General features: G+C 33.2%; 1 protein-coding gene across 8 annotated transcripts in view; it reads left to right on the top strand.

Annotated features, from left to right (window-relative positions):
• pdm3 (POU-domain protein pdm3) overlaps positions 1-20,565 on the top strand; it is a 145,616-nt gene that overhangs the window by 86,658 nt on the left and 38,393 nt on the right. For 5 of the 8 annotated variants that reach the window (XM_085194997.1, XM_085195003.1, XM_085195000.1 and 2 more), the window contains 4 exons: positions 12,833-12,953; positions 13,302-13,478; positions 15,303-15,443; positions 15,625-16,111. In XM_085194997.1, the coding sequence (XP_085051123.1) occupies positions 12,833-12,953; positions 13,302-13,478; positions 15,303-15,443; positions 15,625-16,111 (926 nt within the window). Of the gene's footprint in view, positions 1-9,998; positions 10,586-12,832; positions 12,954-13,301; positions 13,479-15,302; positions 15,444-15,624; positions 16,112-20,565 lie in introns of those variants that run through there. The other 3 variants (XM_085194999.1, XM_085194998.1, XM_085195001.1) reach the window with 2 other exon arrangements.

The following is a 20,565-nucleotide window of genomic DNA, read 5'->3' as shown; positions in this document are numbered from 1 at the left end:
TGTGCAATAAAGTATATATAAATAAATATAAAAATAAATAGTATAAATAATGCATAAGAAAATTATTATTGAACAAGAGTTTTTTTTACACTTAGTTTTTTATTTATTTTATTATGCCTTCTAGTTAATTACGCCTTTATAAATTTTAAAAGTAATAAATAATATTTCCTTTTTCTTTTATATGACATTATGCACAGATTACATTTACCCATCACATTATTAACTACTAAATTATATTTAGCAACAAACAGCCCAATCTTCAACAAATTTGCCAACGGAATATCCAATTTTAATAAAACACTAATATTCCCATAGTTTTTGTTGTAATTTGTAATGGATATTACACATATAATGTAACTGACATGTTAATTATATTCATATATCATTTTTTTTTACTAAAGCAAGTACTAGATTAGCTATTTAGCGATAAACATCTTGTTAGGCCCTCGGGTGGTTCTCTAATCATTATCGAACGCAGTATCAATCACAGATTACCTACTAGCACTATAATAATCTTAAAATAATATAATGACGCCGTTCTTCTTACCACGACCGGTGTACGTTGAAACGAAAACAAACAACACTAGTCCCTAGTACATTGTAATAAGATAGTCCAAATCAGTCAGTCAGTCAGCCAGAAATACATGAGATCATAGCTGGCTTGATTTATTCCTTTTAACCGTCTTGACCCAAATTCGCGTATTGGCTGTAATTGTTAATAAGGATAATTAAAATGCGTGTAAAATACACGCACAATCAAATAGTAGGCCACCAGTGTACGAGTATGGTATCAGGTTGTTACGTTATAATCAATTTGGTTCATTTCTATCTAGATGAGTAAGATGAAAAATTAGAATTATATTGGGGTCATCGTGGCGCAGCGGCACTAGGGTGTGACTGTAACGCGACGGTTTTGGGTTCGATCCCCACTCGAGGAAGTTATATATTTATTTACGTTTATATTTCCATTTTTTTCGCTCTGCCATTGCCACAAGCTCGAAAAAAAAACCGCCTGCCTCTATAGCAACGAAGATTTAGATGCGTTTGCACGTATTGGATAATTGGAGTTGAATGTATTATTTCAGCGCGATATATTTGGTTTCATATTTTCTGTAGTAGTTATTAGTAGGTAGGTTATTGTTTATAATTTATTCCGTTTAAAAATAGTCATTTAAATATATTTTAATAAGTACTTGAAAAGATTAGTAGCACAGAGTTAAAATTACGGTACCTACTAAAAAATCCTTGCTGTATAAAACAATTGGAAAATCCTTATTGAAACTACGAAAATGCGGGTTGCATTAGGGTTTAATTAATTTTCACATTATCTTAAGTGCTTTGCAAACATACATTATATGAATAATCCATTAGTTAAAGCGGGCGAAGCCACAAGAGGGTCGCTAGTATAAGTATAGGACAAGCTTTTACTTGCAGTTTCGGCTTCGTGGTGAAATAGAAATAACTAAGAGTTTTGTATGAAACATGACACATTCTAAGTGCAGGAGTTAATTCTCGCCGTAGGTCCAGTGTTTTACATCGAAATGTAATATAGCTTATAGACTTCATCGAAAAATGGTGTATCCAATATTTTTTCAATTCCTACCAGTAGTTCCTGAGATTAGCGCGTTCAACCAAACAAACCTTTCAGCTTACGCGTTAATTTCCTTTTTTTTTTATTATTTTTTATGATTATATTTTTATTACTACTAAATACGAGTAGTATATTATATTTAAAAATAAATAAATACAGCAATCAGTTTAAACTTATAATTAACTATAAACTTATTTCATATAATTATACGTACGGCTTAAACTTTTATTTCAGGAAATTATAATAAACAAAATAATATGAATTTATCGTATAATTTAAAAAAAAAAAACAAGTTCAACAACACGAAATATTTAGTCAATTTGACTCTACATGCATATGTAGATCTTGTAATGAAATACATTTTACGGTGAAAAATTTAATTTATTTTGTAAAGTATACTACTGTTATTATTACTTTTTATTACTATTTATTGTTACATTTTGTAAATATTATAAAAAAGAGGCCGAGTGATACAAGTGTTATATTATAAACTCGACGTTTGTGGGTTCGATATTCATAAGAAAGAATGAAATATTTAATATTTTCATTTTGTCGCTCTGGTAACGGTTTCATTTCTTTTCCGTAAAGTTGGTAACCGAGTGGTTTTTAACCGACTTCTGTAAGAAAAGGAGGTTATCAATTCGACTGTATTTTTTCTGTTTAGCCTTCATATAAAAAATAAGCTGGAGTTAACTTATTATTTTTCCACAATTCAACAATGTGAAAATATTCATTTGAAATATTATAAAATTATACATAATATTTATATATTTTCAAAAAAATTCAATACAATTTGAGTACCTAATACATATAGATTCATTTATAATGGCCAATCGTTCATACCAGTTCATTAATCTGAGCTAACGTATAACTCCGCTCATACGTACAGAGGTCAACAGGTTACATATTACATATCAAACACATATTGTTATAGATATTTAAATTATTTTACATTACTTTGTGTTAACATAATAAATGTAAGTAAATTATCATATAATAATGTTATCGAGAATGTGAATTTAGTATAAATTAATACATAAGTAACTTCCTTTTATACCTTTAACATTTGAAACGATTTATTATTTTATTATTTTTCGTATTATTTTATAGAGTAAATATAAAAAAATCAAGTGATGCGTCTCTACGTTCTCCACTTTGCTTATTAAGATTCATAAGTATAGCGATAGTAGAGTGCAAGGTCTCTTTTTGCCTAAGTATATTTAAACCTAACACTATCTAAGGTGAGATGGACGTTACAAAATGTTAATTAAGAAGACTGTAACGAAATTTTACGATTACGAATTGAGTTATTGAAAATATTTTCGAAACAGATTTGAAGCTATGTCTGTGGCTGTGCTGTATCATTCCAAATTCTCTACGAGAGTCATCCTAATACGAGTGTGCACTGTTTCTGCGAAATATTCCTTTGTGTATTTAGTAATATTTGCTCTGACGGCTACAGTTGAATAATATTGATAAACAAGTCAAAGAGAAGATGCACATATTAAAATGTTTATTTCTACCATTGTGCCTACTATATTTAAAATGCTAAATATATTATAATTTTAATTAAACAATATATTCATATTAATCTATACTGTAACTGCCATAATAATACAACTAAAGTATAACTTATTAGGTACTAAATTAGACCACTTCACGTAATTACATTAGAGACTTAATTAAAAACTGAATTCGTCACGAAATCCTTAGAAAAATGGTCTTTAAAAAAAATACGTAAACTGTAATAGCCACCAAAAGCCACAACAAACTTAATGACCAAAAATCACCCTGGGGTCCGATTTTAAGCTCCGAATACATAATTAGCTATCATTACCATCCACCAGGAGACCTCGCTAAAAAGTAAAAACACACATTTATACTATTACAATACGTTATTTTGATTAGTTCTAATTAAATGGAAAAAAACTACCAAAACATAGAATTTATTTCTACCATTTTCTACCACCTAATTGTCTTATAGGTGTGACAGCCATTATTTTAATTGCGAACTGTAGCTTTAATTGTTGCTTACATTTCTTTCTATGTGCTTTTAATGACGACCTATAATGTATTATATAATAGCGTTCTTATTTGCCTTTTCTACGATATCACAAATTACTAGTTCAGTTAAAAAGATACAGCAATTTATACTCTATGCTATTATCATAAGGTTTTAAATTAATTGTAAATGAATAATGGTAGTCTAGGAAGTTTCTGGTCGTCGGTAATATAAGGTTTGAGTCTAAAGAATAGTTCAGCTTACGTGACCACTTTAAACTGGTGGTATCGAGTGTGTTTATTCTGTCACAGTAATGACAGTGTGAATTTTTCATTCGATTTAATTACTTTATGGCTTTTCGATATTTAATAATGAATGCTTGTAAATATTGTTTTAAACAATTTGTTTGGTATTATTAGAATTGTTAGATTTGGGCTGTCGTGGTACAGTGGTACAAGCGTGGGTTCGATTACCATTCGAGGGAATGAGTTATTTAATATTTTCATTTCTTCGCTCTGGGACCATATATATTTATCTATCTATTCATCTAATCAGTATGGACTGTCAACTGTACCTATCTCAATTTTCCTTAAATCTGAACATTATAGTTTTCCTCTTAACTTTTGACTCATATTTCATAAAGAAAAAAATATTTAATTAACATTTAAATATTAGTTAATAATTAACCAATAAAAGTACAGTATGTATGTTTGTATATAACTATACGTCGCATTCTGACAGAATAGGCAGTCACACTACTTGCTGTAGACTCGTAGAGTAGGTACTCTACCTAGTACCAACCTATCGTATGGGATATTTTTACATAGGTTTTCGTTTCTTTTTTAAGCCATTTTCCATAGTCCGCTCGGGCGCCCCGTCCCACGCACGTTTTCTTTTTTTGTAAATCAGTAAATTGCATATTTGAAAAACTACTGGCGGCCCCGATGTACCCCGATTGAGCGGGTGGGTGTGGTTATCGGTGCTTGCGTTTCACTCCCCAATTTATTTTAAGGCAATGGTTGTTTAAGAATCATCTATGTGATGAATCTATATATGTATATATAATGTATATATACAAATACCTATAACATATCTATATTAAAAAATACTTTTCACAAAAAATAAAACTAGATATTAAGAATAAGACATTTTTAGACTATTCCTACGTTATTTATTTCACTAAAAATATAAATAACTAACAATATCAAGTAATAAAACACTAACAAAAAAAATTTAAATAATCATCTATATAGATTTTTTTTTTCTTAAAATTGCCTCTGCAGCCGTTTGGCGTAGAGCAAGCGTTGAAAGGGTTTGCCGGTAAAAGGTAGCTTAAACGATACGTAGCGGCAATGTTTTTATTTTATGTACGGCAATAGCAAGCGTATACATGACTGCAGTTCTATGTAACAATCACTGCGAGAATTATAATGGTTTTTAACGTCAATTAGATAAAAATGTGATGAAAGCTACACGCAAATTTTTGAAGTTCTCTTTGAAAATGAAAATGCTAGCTTTTTTTTTGTATTTTTGGAATTTTATTTTATTAAGCTGTTTTGGTTATCTATAAAGTAGGTAGGTAGTAGGTAAAGTTAGGTTTTGTAGTAAGGCTTTTTTGTTTCATCCTCACATATATCCTGAATGTTATGAAATCCTAGTGATGCTAACAGCATCGCTAAGTAATAAAATGTTGTATTTAAAATAGTAATTCTTAGTAAGCTCATTTCGAAAAATTTTATCACTAAATAAAAATTAAAAAAATATTAAATACTCCATAAAATACATCTAAAAATTATTTAACATTAATTATCCCACATGTTTTAACAAATTTTATTTCAATTCTAATAATTGTTCCGCCCTTGATTATATTATTATGCTGACAATAGAATTTTTCAAATTTAATTTTAATACTCAAGTGTTCACTAATAGACTGAATGAACTTCTCCTGCGTTGCGTGATAATGTAACTCTACAGGGGACCTTTCGATGATTTCGATTTATTCGTACATAATAATATTTTTATTGGATTTTGCCTATAAAAGTATGGAGAAAGTAATAACAAGTATTATGATTTTTATTTAACTCTTAAAAATACTAAAAGCTACGATTTTCAGGCTAACATTCAAAATATTTGAAGCCAAAACTACAATGACGAAGACATGTAAAAGAATTATTTAGGTATTGTTTAGCCTTAGTTTTAGAATATTTTTTTATAATTAAAAGAAGTAATGATATGCAAAAAACGGCACGGACCATATGTATGTTGAGTTATCAGATTATATCTAAATAAAAAAAAATTACAATGAATGATAAATAATAACTCGATGTTTTGTATTCGGAGAGAAGACAACGGAGTGTGCTGACACTAGGCTTTCTCTGCCAACCATGCTGCCACCATTCGGAAAACAGCGTGAAGCTGAAAATAAAAAAATATTTCTACCATTTATTACTTAATAAAAAAAATAACGGTAACTAACTTCATACACCGATTGTTATAAAATTAATGCTCATCTATAGCTAGAGTGGTCTCAAAATATAATAGAGATTCGGCTTTCGAAATTTTCGTTATCGATATAATAACAATACATAATGAAATAACTAACTACTAACCAAAAAACAATGGCCATCATTGCAAATAGACATTTTATATTTTAGTTAAATCGCTTCGCTTCGCGTGTTTACAAATGGACTTTGATATAAACTTGTATGGTGTTTAAATAAAAGCTTTGAACTTTAAACTTTTTTTTAGCTTCATCCTGAATGTAGCTGGAGCATGGTAGGCAGAGGCACTCTGAGGAACTCTGGAGGCAGTGTGTGTTAAGTGGCGCAACTTAACGCCGCGCTCTACCTCGACACCAGAGCGAAGAAATGATAATATTAAATATTTCATTTCCTCGAGTGGAATTCTAATCCACAACCTGTCGCTTTACAGTCACGGCTGGCCTAGATTATACTTATAAATATTTTAAAATAAATTGTCTCTATTATATATAATAGCTTCACAAAATACCTAAGTCGAAGCGAAACTAGAAAAACAAACGGTCTCACACTCATCCCGCCGTAACCTCGTTACAGAACGATAAATGAAACGTAATTGGTAGGAAATTACGCAATAAATGGTAGATTATTATTGAATTTAATGTCAAATTAATCGTGAGGCCCCCTCACCATCTGTCGTCTCTGGCCCCCCGCGGTCGATGCTTGAGCAACAATGGATTTTATTATGTTATTTGTATGTTTTAAGTGCTTTTGTTAATGTTTGGCGGTATCTTAGAGTACGTGGTGCATGGGTTGTGCCATGCGTGGTACTCGTGTGGAGGGTTCATCTAAAGTTTTTGAAATCGTGGTGGTAATTGGTCAGTTTTAGTATGTAAATTTAATAAGGGGACGTTTCGCTACTCAATACTAGATGTCTCAAAAACTTGATTTGTGGGGAAGGTAGTGTCTTAACACTAAATTCTCTCTGTCTATAATGATATATAGTGGCTAAAACGAAAAGCAGGAAAAGCTCTATAATGGTTTTACTAAAACATGGATAAAATACTTTTTTGTAAAAAAAATATAGGTATGATAGAAACTATGACCTTACAAAAATTCAGATTTGTAAATTACATTTAAAAAATTATGAATTTCATTATTTTATCTAACAAACAACGAACGCAAAATAATGACGCAAATAAACAAATACCTACTTTAAAAAAGAAGATATAGCACCTACAAACATTCTGAACTTTATGTTGACGAGTCATCAGTAAAGGGACGGACTCGATGACAGTTACGAGAGTCGCGAGTAGCAAGAGTGAGTTGCGAGAGCGAGGTTCTTACTTGATAAGTGTGACTTTAGGTAATTACAGGAAAAACCTTTTTGAAACTAATATTAAAATTGCATATATTTATAAAATGATTCTGTATACGAAAATCTTAATTTACAAATGTTCGTACATATGCTTACATAGGTATCTACAATTTTTGATATATTTACATAGGTATATGAGATTAACCCTAAAAAGTTTTTGGGCTATCAAATCTATCCAAGTGGTGCTAAATTCCAAAAATGTATTCAATAAAGTCTATTTGTATAAAACCAGAGCTCGATATTTTACACGAAAAATATATTGGCGTACTTATGCAAATTTAAAAGAAATATGCGAATTCGGAATTACGTTATAATTCAAAATATTTTTTATCTCCTACTCTAATTATAGAGAATTTCATTGCATCGAACACTCGAGAGCGACGCAACGTTGAACCACTAAAAATCTCAATCAGTCGACGAGAGCATCATTAACATCCTAGTTTCGGGCGCGATCGCGTTACGAAGTGAAGGAAGTTAATCAAATTCCGCCAGCTACCTACCTACGTAGCAATAATGACTGCTCCGTACCAATATATGTTCAATTAATTTTTCTCACCCGCCGTACGCCGTGCGGGTTGCGGGCCCGTACACGTACGTGCGAGTCGCCGCGACACCCGCGCGCGCGTCTGCATAATACATCGCCATACGCTGTTACTGTACGTCGGACTTTAATTATATATCTGCTACAATTTTGCCTTTTTTCGAGTATTTTTCACAATTCCTCCCCCCGAACCCACCCCACTCGCCCGAGCGGCCGCAGAAAAAAATAGCCTCGTGCGTGTGTGTAACCGATGGCTCCGGAGCGACCGGCGACAGCGCGCGAGCGACGCGCGACCCGAGCGACTCGCGCGAGCCGCCTGTCTTGAGACCTATCTTGCGACGAAACAATTAACGCTGATAACGAACGCCGGAGTCGTCGTACAAAAATACACTTAGACATTTTAATGCAATTAAGCTTGTAGAATACGACTGCGAGAGTCCGATAAGCCCCGCTCAACTTTTCCTGTAACAGGCTGTTATTTCACGATTTAAAATCGGTTCTCAACCCGTTAATGACGCGAGTACAAGTGCAGATCGGCGGCTCCGTTCGGCCGCGGACCAATCTATTTAATAACCCCCGCCGGTGACACCCCGCCCGGCGGCCATCGCCAATTTTAACCCCCCACGTACTCCCTAGCACCCGCCCTGAAAAAAATCCGGAGCGTTTTAAAATTAATGAGTAAAAATGTACACACACAGCCGCGCGGCGCGTGTGTGCCGCCGATAATGCCCACTTGCGGACACCACCACCAGCGACACGTGGTGGTGGTGGTGGTGCTGATAGCATCTAGCGCCAGCGCCGCGGCCGCGATCGCCTTTTCCATTAGGCACAACTATCCAAGAAAAAAATCAAGCACAAATTGAAAATTCGTCGGCGCGCGCTAATACCGGAGCGCGGCGCGAAGCGAACGCAGTTAGATAACGTTTGTAGAGGCGAGGGGAGAGCGGGGTGTCACCCCTACGCAACGCCGTTTTTATTTTGGCCGGCCTTTGCCCCCACACCCCCTTCGTTCGTCCAACTTCATCTGAATAATTACTGATTTTTTCGTGTACCGCTGATTATTTCGAATGTTATTTGCTGGTGATAATTTTTCGGGCGCGCAGTTTGTCCGCTTGGGTTGGCTCGTAGGGTTTCGCTTTGTATTACACGTACAAGCCACATGCAAGTAAATATATTACACCACATTACAAAATTACATTCATACATGTTATTTCGACCGACAACTGTTGCGAACCAGCTAAAGTATTTCAAACCCTTTGAAATCCGAACAGGTCAAAGCAATTTTTTTAACAATGGCTTTGACGGGTTTCCTTTTTAAATTTATTCTATTTACTGTTAAGATAAAAAAATGTTCCATAGTGACTGAAATAGTCAAAACGTAATCAATAGTAATAAACATACGACCTAAGCTATATAATCCTTGAAATTTGAAAATATAAAATATCTAATAAAAAAGTTACCCACTACAAATGGCACCGGTTTTATAAAACACTATTATGGCTAATTAAATTAGAGTAATTAATTAAAACGCCAAAACCGATCGATAGTGTAATCGAAAATTAGTTTTGCTTTTTATCACACAATTTACAAGAATTCAATTTTTAATTGTTCACGTTTTATTGCCTCGTAATATCTCTATACGATAGAACAACGTTAACATACGTGAGAATCTAGAAACGCCGCCTAAAATCATTTAAGATACAGCATCTAAACAAAACGAGTACAAAACTTAAATAAAAACTTGTTTTTAAAAAAATGACAAACTTTTCTCGAGATCGAGATGTTTTTTTTAATTAAATTTCCAACGCGTCCGAGTGATGGCCAGTAATATAACTGAACGCAATTAAAACGCTAATCGAAAACTCTAATTATTATGCTTATTCGACAAGTGACAAGTCAGGCCGATGGCGATCGCTTTGGCAAGGATTTCGGTGGGACCACCCCCCGCCCTCGGGGGCCGCATTTTTTCCAGCCACCACTGAAGGGGTTGATTTTTTAAACTGATGACGCGCTTTCATTCTGCGCTGTGCAACTTGGCGCGCGGCTGTATGTGTGACGGTCGCTGATAAATAAATAAAAAAAAATAAAATAAAAAATATATGTGAACGCTTTGTCGATAGTGTCCGTGTTCCTTTTTCACCGCGATATCTCCAGGTTCCGTTAGGCCTCGGAAGAACTTTTGAACAATATAACTTTTGACGCGCGACAAACGGTTTTAATAAAAAAATAGATATTTCTAGTGCAACTACTAAACAAAGTGACGGAATATCGCCGACCGATTAATGATTTATTAATACGTTTTTAAATATTATATTATAATCAAATTAATTGCATTTTTAATAATTAATTTGGAAATACAGTTAGTTAATTTACCTAAGTCGGGAATTGTCATGATAAAATTACGGACGTATTTACCGGAGTGAGATTTTTGCGAAGTTTGAAAAAAAGTTGGTACGAGCTTACGCGTCGGGACCTTTGAACGGGACGTTCGAATAATTAACCAAAGGATGATAAAAGAAACTATTGTGTAAATTAAAACAAAATTAAAACTAAAGTGAAAATTGACCAAGTGTTTGGGAGAATGACATTGTCTTTTGTAAGTATTATTAATAATGATTTATTATAATAACTACTATATTTTAATAATAAAAAAAAAGTATAATAATCGTATAATTTAGACGGATCTCGCTACAATATATTACAATTAACTTAGACATATGCATAATTATACAAGAAAACAAAGTGTATAATTACAAAATTGCTTGAAAATATAATATTAATGTTCAGACGCAATGTTTAACCTTAACTTCCATTACACGTTCTTAGTACTATAAATAATTGTGCATATTAAATGTAATCAACTATATCCTTATTTAATTTATCAAGGTCGATATTAAATTACCTTTCAATAATTCATATCGTTTATAGATATTTGTAATTTTATAAACAATAATTATATAATTACTGTTTGACTAGTATCGGTCGGTTGTCTGTATGTCAGCTCTATAGGAGTGCGCTTATGAAATTACTTATTTTAATTTTAAATTTTAAAAAATTCTTTTTTCTTTACAATTAAATTGTAATGAAATATATTAAAAGATTTTTTTATATACTTTTTAATTTATTATACTTTATTTTACAATTGATTATTAATAATTTTAAATAACCACATTTTCATATGTATAATGTCATATTTAACTTAATTTACTATCCCCTTGAATTTAGAAAAAAAAAACGATTATTTAAAAAACAAACTAATCAACTAACAAATATTTTCCAAGCGTACACACTAGGTATAATGTTTTTATATTGCGTTTATTTCCTTGAGGTAATTCGATAAACTGTATTTAATGACTATAATAATTACATACACCGGACTGGCCTTTCGAGAGATAACGGAGTAGGTAATATCAAACTAAATAGCTAATATTTGATTTATACAAAGTGATTAAAATAATAAATTAAATTAAATAGCAGGGTAGGCAGAGAAACTAGTGTTAAGACACTCCGTTCCCCACGGAACATGATTTAGAATCAAAAATATTACACAGAAGAACAATAAAATCATTTTATTTAAACTCGAAATCATTTTCTTTCCGAATTCTTCTAAGGAACTTAAAATTGAGCCAATCATGTGAATATTGATTTATATGTGAAGAAAATAATCGTGTTTTTGTTTAAGTATTTTTCATCACATTTAGATATTTTAGATTTATTTATAAAATGTTACTTATATTAAAGGTGATATGCATAATCTTATCTAATACAGCTTATTTCTATCAAATTCAATAATCTCTTAGTTAAAACAGTAGTAACGCAGTGGAGTTGTTTAACTCAAAGTTTTTATGAATATTACGGGAAAAAAAAATTATATGATCGAAAAAAATAATAATTTATCACTATCTTCTCTGCCTAAAATAATAGTAAATAATAAAACAAAATTTCAAATGAACCACAAAAAAACAAAAGTTAATGCTAATTTCGTTAGAGCCATTTCGTAATTTAATTAAATAACTTCAAGTGTAGGTACGGAAGTACTTGTCTTTCTCAATATTTCGGAGCCTAGACCAAGGTCTCTTTAATTAGAGTCTGAAAGTCATTAGTTTTTATAACGATTGTAAATTCAATTATGCAACTTATTAATTCTACCGGTACTTTTATATAATATGTACTGATCTGGGTAATTAAATGGTGTTTTTTTCTCAATAACATTTTGCGCTTTGACGCATTTAGTCGGTTTCTAGCACGGTTAGGTACAACTGTGGGTGCAAACTTATACATAAATGAGTGTGGAAAACACCTATTCTGCTTGAATTTAAATTAATTGTATCTAATAATAATAAAATTTTCTGTAATTATTTAAAAAAATACATTAGGTTTTTTTTTGAGGTGATTTCACCATTTTAACTTCATATTAAAAAATAAAATATCGTGTATGATTTCATATATTTTTTTATAACCGTGCAATTTCACTCCCTGCTCTTCCGCTTGCCAAGTTTCAAGTTAAAGTAATATTTGATTGCCAATTCCTATTAAGAGTTACATTTTTCTTATAACTTGCTTACAGCGCTGCTAGTTACGGGTTCGATCCCCACTGGGAGGAAAAAAATATTTCAATTAGCCTCGGTCTGGTAAAGGGAACCGCGATTTCAAATTAAGTCGTGTGGAAAGGAAAATGAAATGTCTTGATGTAATTTCTCTTCTCGTCTGCTCTACGCGAGATACAGCGTGAAGCTGAAAAACCTCTTAATAATAATAAATTCAATTGAATAAAATAATACCTTCCCATAAAAATAACACATATTAATAATAAAATGAAATAATAAATATATTTGTTATCCAGCAGGCGGAGTCGGACCGTGAAAGCGGCGCGAGCTCGCCGGAGGGCGGTGCGCGCGCGCAGCTAGCCGAGCCGCGCACCCCGTCGCCGCGCGCGCGCACACCACAACACTTGAATGGCTCCAGTGAGTTCGTAATAATTCATTGCTTTTTTTATATATATTTGTATCAATTAATGACTATTGTTTTGTGTAATTGATTAATAATAACATTTGTATTTAAGTTACAAAAAGTAACTATTTAAAAAACAACCGCTATGTTTACTTTATTCCTCTCCGATAACCCCCACAAGGCATACAAAGTAACAAAAAATGCTTACTTTTATTGTAAAAGCTTAAACATATATATTTTTTGTTATATAAAAATAAGGAATTTGAAATCTACCAACATTAATATCAACAACAGGGGATTTTATAGAAAATTATAATCAAATATCCTATTTAATTACATCTAACCAAACTATTTGTCCACAGTGGCATCGATGTTCCAAAATTTACAAAACTTGGCCAACATGCAGCAGAGCATGCCAATGTCGCAGCAACAAATGTCCCAGCAGATGTCGCAGTTGGCCGCCAATCTTCAGGGTCTCACGTCCATGCCATCAAACCCTGTCATAAACTCGCCTCTCAATTTGAGTGTTAGCGCCCCAGGTAAATATTTATACACGTATGTATTTATATACTCTTCTTATGTATAAGTTCACAAAATGAGAAAAATAGAAATTATGAAACAGCGCAGTGGAGAGAAATTATATTAAGTTATTTTAATTTCCTCCGTCCTAGTAGAGCGCGCCAAAAATTGGACGGAAAGTGGAGTGGACAGAGTGCCTTAACACTTAATTTCCTCTGCATTCTTGCTATGCGGGAAACAAAAAAATGTATGTACAAATGTTAAAATGTGTAATTTTAACGAGGTTGTTTTATATATCAAAAAAGCTTACCTTTTAAAGATAGAATTAAAAATGTTGACATGAATATGTAGCCCTATACAAAAACATTTCCTATGAACAATTAAGTCACATTAGTTAGTAATACGTATTCTAGGTCTTCCTCTATAACAGCAATGTCCAGCTGCAAATAATGAGTTCCTGCAACTTTTCACCTATTATTTATAATACCAGAAACACGACTTTAAATTCATCACCATAACTAATACAACGCCATATTAGGTAATACTATTCCTGTATGCCAAACAAGTAAATAATTATTGTCACGGGAAAAAACAATAAATGTTTATAGTTAAATAGAATACCGACGAAAAATTAGATGCGATAAACTTTGCGGTGCCATTAACGCTCGTTCTTAATTAAACATTACCCACCATATGTCAACCAGTTTTCCAGGATACAAATAGACCAGCCCAGGATCTGTATAATATAGAAACTAAATGAGTTCCTCTAAGGGACACGGTTTGTGCATTAAAAACCTTTAACTCCAAAATCACAGCATAATTAGGTGATTACCGAAACCAATCGATTAACGAACGCAAGATAGCGGCTCCTCTGGCCCGCCATCATCCAAGCCGTAATGGACGAAAGAGTCTATTTAAATAATGAGAATAATTATATATTTTTTCACGAACGCACGGACATAACGTCTGTTGCGGTGTCATTAACAGTTTTATTGTCTTAATAGATCTAATTATACATTTTTTTCGGCTCTTAATTGATGCGCCGTAGGAGAGACCGTTTGTTACAAAATGTGAGATGTCATGCTTTAAATGAATACGTTATGTTAATGCGGATAATGTTTTAGATTTTTGTGAGACCATTTTGTTCGCGGTAAATTAGTCTTGCTCGGTTGCCGATGGATTTTTGTGTAATTTTCTCCTATAGTTTATTACTATGGAATGGGATGGAGCATTTTATATCACTATATTATTTTATTGTTTATAATTATGAGTAGAAAGTCTTGGGTTTGATGCACGATTGTTTCGTTCGCGTCGGCACGTAAGCGTTACCATGACGGATGGTATGTACCAAAGCAAATAGAGTTATTTAATTATTATTGTAATTCCACTTTTAGCTATTAACAACTTATTTAACTAGAAAGGTGAACGTATAAAAAAACTACTAAATTTTTATATTTTCACACAATAAAAGTTTGTTCATAGACTTTTACGTAATGCTTTTATGTTTGTTAAGTGACGCAACTCTGGATGTTAAACTTAAAAAAAGTATGAAAACACTAAAACAGTACTAAAGTAAAAATATTCTAACTTATTGTTATTGTTATTTTTTTATATAAAAAAACATAGAGAATAGGAATACAACTGAAAGTTAGGAATACAACGGAAAAATATATTAGTTGATTACTGACATTTTAAAATAAAATTTAAAATATTCATGTTTTAATAACAAACATTTGGGAACAGGATAATGATTATATACAATAGAGGACCTTAACCTAAAACTTTATAGAATTTTAATCTTAATCATATACTTTAAGATACTCAACAATAAATTCTCCATCCAGGTATGGGCTCCCCGAACCCAGTCGGTAATAGCAACATGTTACCGCCAGCCATGCCGTCACCGATGCCACAACTGATCCTAGCTTCAGGACAGCTTGTACAAGGCATTCAAGGGGCTCAGCTACTTATACCGACGTCTCAAGGTAGGTTGAATTTTTATAAAAAGTCCAAAGTTGTCGTCATATATATTTTTCAAGACAAATATTTAAAAAAAATACAATATCCAAAAATATTTTTTATATGCCCATATTAATATAAAAATATATATTAAACTTAATAGTTAATTACATTTTAAACTGAATAGTTAATTGTATTTCTATACAGGTATAGCAACGCAGACCATCCTGACCATTCCTGTCAACCACGTCAACTCAAACGACCAAATGGTGAATCTAGCGTTAAACAACGGCCAAGTAGTTTCTACGTCGCTGGCCAACTTGCAGGCCATGGCTCAACCGCATCAGCTATTAAATTCCAACCCTCAAACGCCCAACATTAGACCAAACATGCTGAACCCATCATTATCCAACGCTTTATTAAACCCAGGATTACCGAATTTCCTATCGAATGGGGCGGCTAATGCCCAGGAGCTGTTACAAGCCTTGCAGCAGCAGCAGCAGCCTCAGGCTAACCATAATCTGCTTCAAACTGTACAGCAGAATAGTATGCCGCAACAAATGCAAGGCAGAAGGTCGTCCTCTCCAAGACCAGACAGACATTATAAGGAGAGAGAAAACTTTGAAAGATACGCAAGTAGCTCTAGGGAACGAAATGACAGAGAATCCGGATCTACTATGAACAGTATTAACAGGTTAGTGTTCTTTTTTGTCTTGTTTTATTACAATTTCTATGAAAAAATGTATTATATGAGTAACATAAATCGCCAAGGTACTACTTATAACTTTAAGCGGTTATTCAGGGTTCAATGCCAGGTAGGTGTATTTTAACTATTAAAATTTAGGGGTATTCTTCGTCTTATGAGATATTTGCGACTTACACTAAATATGCGTTATATAGAAAACAGAGTGACATATCACTAGAAGATAAGAAATGGTAGTACAAAATATAATTTTAATTAAATACATACCCATAAACTGTTTAACAACTTTTATTGATTAACTTTAATTTATATACTTCAAAGGTGCAAAAACTTTTGAATTCCTTACAATAAATAGCAGTAAATTGCCTGATTACTATGATAATGACCGTTTATATCGATGTTATGGTAAAAACTCATAATATACCCTTCGTTGAATAAATTATACGAAATTGACAATAAATATTTTAATAGTAACCATAAAATAAGAAGATATCAATAATATTAATAATATTAAGCACTCGATATAGAGAGTTTTGTAAGTAACAAAAAATATATATACTTTTGCTTGTACTAATATAAGTTAATGTCAAAATTATTATTTTCTTTTTACTTTTATTCAGCTACACGCTGTATAGTAGGTAGAGGTCTAAAGGCATTACTTGTCCAATTCGCACAATTTTAGGGATTGGTGTGTTGGCTGGTGGAATTCTACCGCATTTTGTCTTGTAACCAGAGCGACGAAATGGAAATAATTCATTCCTAGAGCGGGAATCGAAACCACCACCGTCACAATTGTCGTCAAGCATTGTACAGCTGTGCCATACTAAATAGGATACGGTGTTTCTTAGTACAAAGTTTCCTCTAATTACTCTGCTCTATGCTGGATACATCGGGAATGTAAAAATACATACAAATAAAGAAAGACGCTACTCAATCCCGCAAACTTTAAAATTTTGCATGAAAAAAATAGTTTTTTCATAATGCCAAATATAGAATTAAAAATTTAAAATCTCCAAAAAAACAACACAATTATCTTGTAATTGCTTAAATCATTCATGATAAAGTTAAGTGCATATGAAATCGATTGCAATTATGCAATACGTTTCTTTAAAGATCACCATTCGGCCACTTGTCGTTGAAGCGAGAAGTGGTGATCGTAATAATGTACTACATTGTCTTCTTCACAATGCCGTGTTAAATTAAAATAAATTAAGTAGGCACGCTTTGTGAAGTAATACTGAATTATTACGCGAAATGCGTGAAAGTATTGCCCGCTTGTTTTTGTAAAAAATTACATATTTAAAAATGTATATTAGAACATAGAAAATATTCTGTTTTCTAATAATATTTTAAACAAACGTATATATTTAAATATGATCTTCTACACAAGATCATTCACAACATTAGTATAGATCCGACGAATCGTTCGCTAACAAAAACTACCTTAAAACCATAAAAGTTTTACATTAGAAAATGACTTATCTGATCCAAATATCATATAGAAGCGTGTATATTTTATTTGGCATGCAACCCTTGAGGGATTAGGCCGGTACCGAAGTCAGCGAGCCCGATGACAAATGTTGGTAGTAATTACATGACAATGAGTGCAATTAGGCCCGTGTGTACGTTACTAATCAACGGGTTGTGTTGGAAAGCTTAGATAGAATTTGAAAGCTCAACTATGTACTTGCGCCGCCAGATGGTGTCTGATTATATAGAATTGTATAGACAATTGTATAGAACAATAGATTGTCGCGTTTTTGGATATTTTTTTGTAGGTTGGCCCTATAACTAAGTCTAGTTTTAGGTATCTTTTAGAATATGTTTTTTTTAGCTTCACGATGTATGTATCTAGGGAGAGGGAACCTACTGTTAAGTAAATCTGTTCCTAGTAAGACAATTCCATTCCCCACTTTTAATCGAATTCTGGAGGCATTGCGTGTTGAGTGGCAGAACTTAACGCCTCGCGTTTCCTTGATACCAGAGCAAAGAAATGAAAATATTTAATTTTCTGGGAGTTGAACCCACAACCTGTCACCATTGCAGTCACTGATACTGATTGATACATTTCGCCATTCAACTATTTAAGTTACATTACGCGTAGTAAGTACTTGGAATGCAAAAATCATGCATTTATGTATCCTCTGTAAAATTGAAAAATTAAAATTTATAGACAGATTCATAATATTAAGTATTTTTATATATATATATATTTTTCATTTCACCGATTCTCCTTGATATAAAAATGTAATTTACAAAATCGATATTCTTAATGATTAATATTGTATCGATTATTTTAACGTACTTACTTCATCTAGAGTCTGATATTACAAATCGATTTTAGCCTTTCAAAAAAATCCCACCTGTTATAAAATAAAGCTTATGACGTCATTTGAAATATACATAGTTCGTCTAACAATTATCTAGTGTGGTAGGCATATTATGGAACCTAGTGTTAAAACACTCCGTTGCCCACTGTCCGCCTAATTTTGGAGACATTACATGTGGAGTTCCGATAAACAACGGCAAGTTAGATCTTGTTACCAAAACGAGGAAACAAAAATAATTCATTGCCTCGGATGGGAATCGAACTCATAACCATCGTGCTTACAGACAGACGCTGTCCCACTGGGCCTCGACTGCCTCATTTACCTAAACAAAATTTTTGTCACCCTAAAAATAGATTTCTCCATTTTCTCTTTTCAATAGTATCTAGATATAACATTAACCCATGTCAAAGTACTAACATTTAGCATTATTTTAATTTAATTCCATTCGTTTTGAATGATAAATGAATGTCATGCAATGACAGTATTAGCATTTTAATTCATTTGAAATAAAAAGGTATGGATACCGATGCTATCTGGCCGGGGAAACGTCCCTTGCTTATTACACGTCATTATAGAACTTAGTCTAATTAGATTGTAATTTAATGTTTTTTTGAATAATAAACTATAATTATCCTTAATGATGCAAAGGGTATAATAAATTATTATAGGAATTTCTCGAAAATAGAAAAAAATATAGTGGTTAGCTTCTAATATCTTTTTATAATTCGTAAGAAAGGCGCATAGAGGTCATTATGGCTCTGTAGGACGACGTCAGGCTGTAAGCACGATAGCGGAAACGCATCGTTTTCATTCTCTATTGAAATAAAATACGGTGTTAGGTTCCACCATTCAAGACGTTTCGTCTATAATTCGGGCTGAAAATGTAGAACGGAGAGTTGACCTGTTGTCTCTACCTACCCTGCTATATGCGGAATACCGATAAAAAAAAGAAAAGTGGTAATCATATAAATGTTACTTACCGCTGAGGAAATGTAAAATATTTTTGGACTTTTAAGGTTGAGATATTTTGACCATTTACAGTTTACACCAAGTTCACGTTTTGCGTCACTAATAAAAAAAACGATAAAATTCAATTATTATTGTATTGTATGTCCTTTTTTGATATGTTGTTTTACTCATATTAATAATTAAAATTGAGTTCCTTTCTTTTCCTATTTAATAATTAATTATGTATAGTAAAAAATATGAAAATATTCCACATTTACATACAACCTTTCTTTTATATTAGGCCTTTACATGTTCCTTATAGTTTGGGCAATATTTATGACAATTAGATTTGGGACTACATTTTGCAATTACCTAGCACAAAAATCGAACCCGGTACCTTCTACACGACCTAGTAAATGTCAAAACGTCACAACCTAACATTATAAAAATAAATCCATTCGAACATACGTTTTTTTCGTTTCGTTTTTCGATTGAGCAGTATGCTGTTGGCCATATCGGCCTCTACAGCGTCACCGGACTTGGGGAGGCCGAGCTAGACGAGCTCTGACCTTGGCATGGCTACCGTGGAAGGTACCAACAAAAGAGAACACAGTGGCGCAAGGGCGTCTCCTTTGAGACTCGGACCGCGACTTGCGAACACCGTTCGTAGTGGGGGGCTTTGCTTCGATCGGTTCGACCAAAGCCTACTGGGGAGGGCTTTTGATGCCCTATTGGATTATTGATTGAGGGCTCCTCTCGCGCCGAGGCGCGATTGGGCCACAGTAAAGCTGGGACCTCGTCTCCACCGGCGGGGACGGTGTGCGTAGCGTGTATGTGTGCGATTGTGTGTAGCCCTACCTACAAATTTAGGGTCGTTCGCTTTAGTGATGGGGTCAGCATCATCGGTTAAGATATCCCGGGGTCGACGGCGATCCCACGGGCGACGTTTGGCGTAATTACACGAGTTTACCACCAGCGGATTCGGATGCGATTCGGCTTTAGTGAAATAACTACTAGAGAGCTTGCGACAGTGCTCTTTTACTGAATCTAATTTGACGTCTCTATGGAGATCGGTATTACGCATGTACCACGGGGCACCGGTAGTATTACGCAAGAAACGGTTTTGAATTACTTGTAAACGGCTAAGGTCTGTCTGTGCGAACACAA

Source organism: Heliconius melpomene, chromosome 12 (assembly GCF_056956725.1).
Source record: "Heliconius melpomene rosina isolate 202511_hmr_F chromosome 12, ASM5695672v1, whole genome shotgun sequence".
In the NCBI taxonomy this organism is placed as follows: domain Eukaryota; kingdom Metazoa; phylum Arthropoda; class Insecta; order Lepidoptera; family Nymphalidae; genus Heliconius; species Heliconius melpomene.
This window is presented reverse-complemented; position numbering and strand designations above follow the sequence as displayed.